The 9,658-nt window shown below is 46.2% G+C and overlaps 1 protein-coding gene across 3 annotated transcripts in view; it reads right to left on the bottom strand.

Moving 5' to 3' along the window:
* Nucleotides 1–234: 234 nt before the first annotated feature.
* The window catches only part of SEPTIN11 (septin 11), a 92,653-nt gene continuing 83,229 nt past the window's right edge, over nt 235–9,658 (bottom strand). The window contains exons 9-10 of one of the 3 annotated variants that reach the window (XM_047798779.1): nt 9,218–9,405; nt 235–657 (exon numbers count right to left, since the gene is read on the bottom strand). In XM_047798779.1, coding sequence (XP_047654735.1) covers nt 654–657; nt 9,218–9,405 — 192 coding nt within the window. In that variant the 3' untranslated portion in view covers nt 235–653. The other 2 variants (XM_047798778.1, XM_047798776.1) reach the window with 2 other exon arrangements.

Below are 9,658 nucleotides of genomic sequence, written 5' to 3'. Positions count from 1 at the left end.
TTTGCATGTGGGTGCATTTTAAGTGATCTCCAGCAGATCTTTTTTTGTAGACACAGCGGAGAGAGCCACGTGGTGACTGGCAAATGTGGGTCAGAACCATCATTAATGCTGCTGCTGTCTGGCACAGGATATGGACTTGGGGGTTTGTTTCCCATGGCCCAGGACGCAGGAACCCTGGACATAAGGTAAAGAGGAGCTTCTCAATAAATAAAAAGGCAGGGATGGTCCAGAAACTTATTTTCAATTACCTTTAAGTATAAATTGAGTCCCAGAGGCAGAAAGTCGCCTACCCAACACGGGCACATTTTAAACATGATTGAGTCACTTGTAGGTCAAAATCCCCTGACAGCACAGGGATTTTTGTGTTGTTGCTGTATCTGAGATGCAGACAGCATCGTAAACAGAATTCTATAGCTTGAACTTCACTTAAATTTCCCCTTGAGCTTACAACTGGCATAATTTTGATACCAAAACTAAGTTGGAATAACCAATACATAAAAGAGAACTAAGTAGAAAAAAAATTTTTTTTCCAAAATAGAATCCCAAGCTCAGAAAACTTATATGAGGGGTGCAGGTAACAACGAGTCAAATTAAACAACGGTGCCTGAATTTACAGGCGGGAGGCCCACTTCTCTCTCTCAAGAGGCAGACGGTCAGCTGAAAAATAGAAACATTGTATCAATAGAACACTCCAAATTTTAAAATTGCAGTCATCTTTGTTCATGCAGTATCAAATTAAAAAAAAAAATCCCAAACTTCGAGATAACCCATAAAACTAACAAAAGGAAGGAAAATTGTTGCCTAGATCTTATGACCTGATTGACGATTGAGGGTCCTGGTGGGGCTGTTGAGAATGTTGCTCATGGGACCGAGAGGCCTGGAGTTAACATGAGATCAAGTTTGTGGACCCTCAGATTAGGGTCCGCGCTGGCTTCAGTCCATGAGGTCTTGGGTCAGCAGCTTCAAGAACATGACAGCCACACGAGAGGATCCCCACACATGGCTACCTGGGGTTTTGGCCCAAGTTCTCTGTTTCACTCAATCTCCTTTTAAGTGGTATCATTAGGTATTACTGGTTTGGGTGGTGATAAGTCTCTTTAGTATTAGCCACCACTACAGGCAGTGGTCTGTAAACAGACATGGACAAACAGCAGTGCCGTATGTGACCCAGACTTTAAAAGAACGGGCGGGAGGCGATGGTGGAAAGGAGGTAACTCTTCCCCAACACGTGTCAACAGACAGCTCCTGCTCTTCTAATGCTCTATGTCCATTAGGAGAGAGTAGGGCTTGTCAACAGGACGCTTACAGAAAGAAGAAGCTACAGAAGAGAAAAAAGAAAGGTTCAGGTTCAAATTTTGATTCTTAAAAGGCTTAAAAAAGATTAAAAAAAAAAAAAAAGCGTCTCTACAACAAACTGTGAAGGAACCGCAGTGTGTCAGTAAAGAGGTGACTCTCAGGAGCCCGGCTCGGGGTGGGGGTGGGGGGCAGTGGCGGTGGCACGGGTACCAGAGGCCGGGGAAGAGGATGCCCCAGCTGGGCCGGGGGCCGTGGGGCGCTCATCAGGGTAGGAGGGGAAGGGAACAGGGTGGGGAGGAGGGAGAGTGGCAGAGATGGGATGTGCGGTGCAGACACGACGTGGCAAGCGTTCGGGCCAAACTGGTGCTGCCCAGGTGGTAACGTGCGAAGTTCAGACAAAGGCAGGAAAGCACGAGACTCTTTCATCCCTCTTTCTTTTATCCAACAGAGGAAGCATGTGTACATTTGCATATCAAACGGTGACTAAAAAGAACTCACAAAAGGGCACACAGTGTTTGGGTAAAAATATATTTCCCCCCGGGGGTAACGTCTTGGCACTAGTGCTAAATGCATAGATGGCCTGGCCGCCACGCTCCTGCCTTAACAGACACCACATCACCGGGGACGTCCGTAAGGGATTACTGTCACACTTCAAAACAGGATACGCTTCACATCGATACAATTATTTTAGTTTTTTAAAAAAAAGACACGTGTCTAACATGCAGTTTACATAGATGACAATTCGGCATTAACACTGAAGGTAGATTATACAACAGTTTAAAAAACACATTGGTTATTTTCAAACAGCAAAATGACAATGAGCTACAACTACAGTTTAAGGCATATCAGCATAGTTTCAAATGAACAGAGACAAAGTTCTAATGCTGTTCACAGCTTCATCTTCGATTTATTTTAAAAACTCCCTTCATACTGCCATACGCTCTAGACTTTGTATGCCACCACTTCCCCTAAAGAGTCACCATCTAGGTCTCCTGTCCCCGGAACCAAGACTTCTGGAAGCTGAGACTCGACCACCTCAGACACTTGCAAATGGCAAAGCAAAGGGACCTGAACGGATGGCTTTGGGAGGACCACACAGAGACAGTATGACGTGGGCTGGTGACAGCTGAAAAACCCGACTCAACAGTTTGCATGTGAAACACGTATGGACATGTCCGGAGGGAGGAAACTGAGTCTGCCTGTTGGAGATGCACAAGACAGCAAGAGTGAGTGTTACTGCTGGGGGACCACAAAGCAGAGACGGAAGGAAGGTAACAGAAACCTGCGCCCAGCAGTGTGATAAATGTTCTCCTGGCTGAGGTGGCCTTTCTGGAGGAAACCTTGACCAATGAATACAGGGCCTAAGCTGGGAAAACACAGTCTCTGAGCTGCCAATAAATTTTCAAAAATGCGTCTCCACCACATTCTCACTGCGCTTACACCTGTCACGGGTAGCTAAGGTCCCGAAGCAGCAAAAAGATGGTCTTTATGTGTTTCAACAAAAGATGTGGAGAGAGGCCAGCAAGAGCTATCTGGCAAAAAAAAAAAAAAAAAAAAAAAAAAAGAAAAGAAAAAGAAAAAGGTGATCCCTGGCAGTACTTAGCACAAAGGAAAGACCATTAAACCAAGGTCACCTAAAGATTTCGCAGTCATAAAGGCAGCCTAGCATAAAAGAAAAAATTTCCTCTTCATTTTTTTTTTTTCCAGTGAAAGGGAGTAGTTTCTCATTCTAGCTGTACCAAGAACCCACTGTGACAGCCAATGAACCCACATCGCTGGGCAGAACACAGACTGGGGTTAGTCATTTCTGATTCCCAGTCTGGAATCAAGGAAGTAAAAGCTATCTGTTTTTTGTGAAAAAGATACAAATGTGGGCCATCTGAAATGCATGTGGGGTTTTGGTGGGGTTTTTTGTTTTTGTAAACGAAGGCTACGCAAACCACTATCTCCCTACCCACCTTTCCCAATGGTTTCCCTAATTTAAAAAAAGTCAAAAATACCTCAAAGGTTTCTTACTTCTTACTTACATGCCAAGGCGGAAAGCATATCCAATTAGATTGGAGGGTATCATTTATTCCGTGCAGAGCCAAGGACTGCTGTGAAAAAAGGCATAGGTACAGAAAGAAAAGAGGCAGCAATAACAAACCAAACAGGCGGAGGAGCAGGAGCAGAAAGAAGTTCAGAAGCAACTCATTTTTTTTTTTTTTAAGCTTCTATATGTTTCCTTTGACGTTTTATTCCCTGACTCTCCAGATGATTTATTTTTCTGCGAAAAATTGAATGGGGGGAAAAAATCAATCCAATCAATCAACAATCTTGGAATCAAAAAGTCAGCTGGATGCCTCCTGCGGCTAGGCTCACTTGAAAAGGGCTTTCGTGATGCATGGAAAATGACAACTGCATTTTTAGAATTTAGAAGTTACTTTCTGTTACAAGGCACAAAATGCTCACACAAGCAGTGGTTGGCGCAAGCATACAACACAAGCGTTCAAGCTTCTGTCTGGTGCAGAGCATCCGAGCAAATTCAGCCCATGGTTAGAATCAGCATGCTATCTCATATCTGGCTGCTTCATCGCTAGCTTCAGACTAAAATCATTTTAAAAAAACAAAAAACAAAAACAGAAGCAAAAACAAAAGCAATGCTCCAGTAGCTCCTAAGCCCGTCTGTACACCACTATTGTCGCTTCTGGCTTAGTTTCCATCGAAGCTTAGTCTGGGCTTCCATGGAACCGATCCCTTACTTGGCCTAATTAGGCCAAAATCAGTTCACGGAAGACCATGCTTTCTTTCCCCTAAGTGTGGTCAAAGATGAAGAGAAGGGGGAAAAGACTCTCTATGGGAATCAACCAGAGACTCATTCATTTAAAAAAAAAAAAAAAAAGTGTGTGTGTGTGTGTGCAGTGTATTCTATCCTATTTACTTGATGTCTGATTAGTGAAGGCCAAAAGGGAAATGCAGAGGTGATGCATTGGATTCATGAGAAATGTTAATTCTTTCGAGTAAGAAACGGGAGGCTACGAAGAGAGGAAGCTGGGGGGGAAAACATCCAGAGGATGGAAGACCAGCCTGACGGAAGGCAGAGCCTGGAGAGGAGAGCAGGTGCGCCTCCCACAGCAGCGCCGAGCGGTCCAGGTCCTGCCTACGGCTCCATCTCCACCCTCGCCCACATTCCACCGGTGGAGCGCCAGGGGGAGCACGTCTCGGCAAGGAAAAAGGTGAGGGAATTCCTGCAAGACAACTGCGCGTGCAAGAGCAGCGGTCGTATGTCTTCGTCGCTTTGCTGGCAGACATCCAAAGCAGACCGTGCAGGGAAAGGGGACCGGAAGGTCCAGGGCTGCGCTCTTGACTCATGGGCGTGTGTCATGCCCTCCCCGGTTCTACCTCAGCATGACAAGGTCCCCTCTCACTTTCTATGTGAAGTCTCTCTGGACATGTTCTTCCCATACTTATTGAAAAATGTTATTAGAAGCACCAATATCCTGGAATCAGTCATTAGCACCCCCGCCCCACCCCACCTCAGCCTGTGGCTTTGGGCGCGTTTGCAGAAGACTGGGTACATTGCAAGGAGTGAGCGGGTTGTGTAAAGCCCTCCGAGCCTTGGTAGAGGATGCTTCTCCTAAGCAAGGGAATAACAATCCGGCCTTGCAGATGGCACTCTGGGAGAGGGTCAAAGTGGCCCTGATAAAAGCCAATGGAGTCATCGTTTTCTTTTTACAACCCAACTTGGCCAGGAATTGAGGGGGGTTCAGACCCATTTTGAAAGCCATAAATGGAAACCGTCTGAACAGACCCACAAGCCAATAATGTTATTATAGTAATTAAAAAAAAAAAAAATCCAAGGCAAGCTTATTCCCCATTCTGCCTACAGACAAAGCTGCCTTGGTCTGGGCCAGGTGTGGAGAAGAGACAGAGGGGGCCGAGGGCCTTTGCCATCATGGGGATGAATCATCAAGAAAAGCAAGCTGCTGTCATGGCTATTCGGCTGCTGAGGCGGCAACAGGTTTTCCTCCTTCCCGCTTTCCAAAGCAACATACAAGGAACAGAACAGGCATGCTTCCTGCCGCCACTCGGGACAGGCATAACAGGCAAATCATTTGCTTTCCAGAAACAAAGTCCCGCTGCACACAGCTTTTCCTGTTATTCTCTTGTTCTACCATTTTCCACCACCCAACAACAGTCAGCAACATGAGTTAATAGTTATATGGTGTCTGGGGAAAGGGAAAAAAAGAAAAAACTAAGAATAAAACCAAACTAAAAGGACACAGATGGCAGAGATACGATATTACTGCAAAAGCAGGTGAATGCGGACCATCCTTTGGCTTGCCAGGCTTTATGTGAAGCTTGCACTGCAAGTTAAAAAACAAAACAAAAAAGTTAGAAATAATAATAAACTAAAAAGAAAGAAAATTAGGAGCGCCAGCACCAGCATTTGGTGATGGTGAATGCTCATGCAATGATTATGGAACTGACAGAAATTAAAACCAAAAATTTGAGTAAGCTATTCTACACGACAAGCAAAAGCAAAATCTTAATACCGAATTAGAGAACACACAGTTAGTTTCCATTTGCATGTAATTCAGAATTCACGAGTTGACTTCTTGAAACCACTACATGTTCTGGCAGAACGATGTGCTGTTGGGAGTTTCATTCAAATGACACAAAACCATTATCTATCAGATTTGGGCATCACATCGGTACTGAATAGGAGCTGCGTCTTCCACTTCTGAGCTGCTGGAGTCAGAGAATAAATATGCCAGAAATGTCTTTGAACAATTAACTGGGCAACTAGGATACAGTGGATGGAGGACATGCTATTGATCTACTTGGGAGGGGGAGAAAAAGAAAGGCCAATCATTACAGGGTCACGGCTGCCGCAGGGCCAGGAGACTGCCCCCTGCTCAGGTACCAAGCGGCACCAGATCCCCAGGTCCACAGGTCTCAATTGAGGCAAGTCCAAAACATGCAACTTCATTCCTTAGCAAGAATCAAACTATTTTTTAACAAAGAGCAAAGATGAGTAGATGAATGGGTACACTGTAGTTATCAGATGGCAGGTCCAGTTTTAAAATGATAGGTTTTAAAACTTCCCTTTGGAATGGATGCATCTTAGCCAGCAAAGTGCCTGCTGGCAGCTGTGCAAAGCTCTCAGAGCAGGTGAAGGCCGTCTAGGGAGCAACTTACCCTCGGGCAGTCCCACCACTGAGGTGTAGCCGCAAACAAGGAAAGTGACTTGGTGGCCAGAGATGGCAGGAGGTGGGGGTCCAGCTAATGGCAGGGCCAGGGTTAGTTCTACCTTGTCTGTAATCTTAGGAAAGCTTATGTGTTCTCATGCCACTACAGGTCAGGGAGAAGTGCAAAGCCTTACCTACGTTAAAGAGGGAGCGTGTCATTAGCATAGAGAAAACAGAATTGGAAACTGTTAGAAAAACGGAGGTAAGCTCTGAGGTGGAAAAATAGACAGCAGGTGAATACACAAGCATCCCTCTCTTCATTTTCTCCCTTGCTCTTCAACAGAGCCAACTCCTAAGCAGCGTGTATGGCAACTCCAGCATCTCCTCCAGCTACTCGAGGAGAAAAGAGCTTCCTGTTTACTTTCAAAGTGCTGTGCTGGTTACCCTGGTTACTGTCTGTCTGTGGTCCCCTCTGACCAAAACTCTCCACTGGCAGCAAGAGAAGGGATTTTTTTTTTTCCTCTTTTTTTTTTTTCCTTTTTTTTTCCTTTTAGACCTCATGCCTCCAGTTGGCACTTGCTTTCGCTATGCGAACGGGCAAGGATGGAAAAGGTTAGGAACCCAGAAGAAGCCACCAAAAAATACATGCTGTCGTCAGGCACAAGATCTGGTGACGCCTGTGTCCCCAATTAAGTCTAGTCCATTAATGACAAGGGAGAATGTATATAAATAAGGCGAAAATAGAATTCACACATACGTCACATGAACTTGAAAAGCATTAGGCGTGGCTATGGCCCGAGGTGGGGGGGGGAGAAAATCATCTAAAATGGTCAAAAGGACAAGAAAAACCTCCCTACATGGGGAAGTTGGTTACTACATGGACTTTTTAAAATGGAGGCACAATACTGGTCAGCTCTTGGAATTTTTATTGCTTAAAGGCACATCCAGTATACACGAGAATATCCTTAGAACAGTGCTGGTCTTTTATAAACATTTTTAGTTCTAAAACATGTACCTTTGCGCACTTTTGTGCTTCAGGGTGAGAATAACCTGACTTTGGGTTTCCTAAACCGTGAGTCAGCAGTTTTTTCTGTCTCATTCATGCCTATAGATGTACACACACACAGACACACACACACACACCCCCTACACCCCTATTTTTATCTTGGGCTAGTTTGGATCAACAAGGGTCTGAGGCCAAATGGCTTTCGTTCTGTCTTCACTGGAAAAGTCACTCATCTCTGATCCTGCCTGGGGAATGACTGTCACCACTGGTGACCAACGCTCTGCCCACCTGCGGAGCTACAGTGTGCTTTCTTGAGCTGGATTATTCTCTAGGTAGTTACTCTTAGACTTAATCCAGCATGACTAAATGTTTAGCCCCTGGAGTCCTTTGGTCACTTGGTCTGTGCCGACCCCAGTCAAATCCCAGGCCACCAATGCCGACTTTCAATGGCTTAGCAAATGGGCTTGCTCCCCTGCTCGCTCCTCATATTTTCTGCTGCCTCAGAGCCTGGAGAGTCCAAGTCCGTAAGGCAGAATTTCAGACTCTCTCTGTGTCACTGACATTTTGGCTTCGACAACAGGCAATGCCACAAGATTCCTGGGGGCCAGTCTGCATGTTCACGAGATGAAGTCACCCCCACTGTGACGCTCACTCCCCTGTGATAGGACTTGATCGCCCCGACTGCCGTGAAGGCTCCATCCTGCCTGCTATGTGTGTGTAAGAATGTAATTCTTTGCCTACTTGAGTCCCAACATTTTGATTGTTTCCTTAGTTGTCAGCCTTGCCCCTAGAACCTCAGCATCTAAGGAAGAGCAGGAATCCTGAAACACACTCTGCATTGCCTTCTTGCTGCCCTGAGAGGCCACACGCAAAACGAAGGAGGGTGGCACCCACGGGCTGACCACGAGGTCCTGCTAAGGTTTTCCTCCAAGGTCTCTACCTGACCACTGAGCTTACTGTCAAACCCACAGTCTTGTCATAATGCGGCACCCTCTCGTCTTTAAGGGCGTCTGGGTAAAGCTTCAGATCACAGGAGAATTTCAAGGAAGGCCCAGGTCTCCCGCTGGATTCTGCCTGCTGCTATTCGAGGATCATAGGAAGCGACAACTCAAGAGCAGACTCTGACCCCTGGGCACCTTAAATCAAGGCCATCTTTGAAAATGCTTTTGTGTGGCTATAGCTGGGTCTGGAGAGTTGGTGAAGGTGTCTTAACTGGATGCACATGTTGATCCCAATGTCACAATAAAACAATTTATCGTGTCACTAAATTTAGAGGAAACCTAGTGGCCACTAGCAGTTCTTGCGAATCTGGCATTCGGGGGACGACACTTTCAATGACTGGCGTCTCAGGCCTTACAACAGAGAATAGAAAAATAATTCTAGCAGTCCTAATCTTAGGATGCTCTTTATCAGGAGCCCATGAGGATTGTCTGCAGAGAGTAGAGAAGAGAAATACACTGTCTTCTCGCGAGTCCTAGGATTGGTGCAGAAGATGCTACTGGAGACGATAGGTCACCCCGGTCCTGATGGCTAGACCATGTGGGCAAGTTTTATAAATTATTGTTTGTGTACCCTTTAGAAATACTTTAAAAACTCTATCGTCTTCCCTGCACGGGAGAGAAAAATACTTGCTCTCATCTTTCTGGTAACAGACCAGTTTCCAGTCTGTAAAGGGGAAAAGTAGAGACATGCAAGAGGGAGAAACTATTAGAGGGCCCCCTGTGCGGGGGTGGCACCTGCTTACTTTTTCTTGTCCTTGTCTTTCTTGGTCTGCTGGGCCCCAGACTGCTGGGCCTGGGACTGGAGCAACTGAGCTGCCGCCTTCTTCTTCTGGAAACTGTTCACCTCCTCCTCCAGCTCCTTCTTCTTGTCCTCCACTTTCTTCTTCTCTTCTTGGTGTGTCCGCTTGAGGAGGTCGAACTTCTCGTGGAGCTGGAGAGAAGGGGAGGGGACAAGCTTGGCGAAGAGAACCGGACGCTTACTGGTTCTGTTCGGAAACAGAACACGCGTGTGCCCCTGCCGGGCCCCCAGGATGGGAGCGAGGGGCTGGATGGCGCCCAGCCAGGGGGTGTGGGGCACCCCAGGAACCCTACCCTCCTGAGACTTGGATCCCTTGGAACTAAGGCGGGTCGTTGTGCACTTGGCTCTGCTAATAAAATCCATATTCCTTACAACAAGTATAAAG

The sequence above is a fragment of the Phacochoerus africanus genome, chromosome 10 (assembly GCF_016906955.1).
Source record: "Phacochoerus africanus isolate WHEZ1 chromosome 10, ROS_Pafr_v1, whole genome shotgun sequence".
NCBI classification, from domain to species: Eukaryota; Metazoa; Chordata; class Mammalia; order Artiodactyla; family Suidae; genus Phacochoerus; species Phacochoerus africanus.
This window is presented reverse-complemented; position numbering and strand designations above follow the sequence as displayed.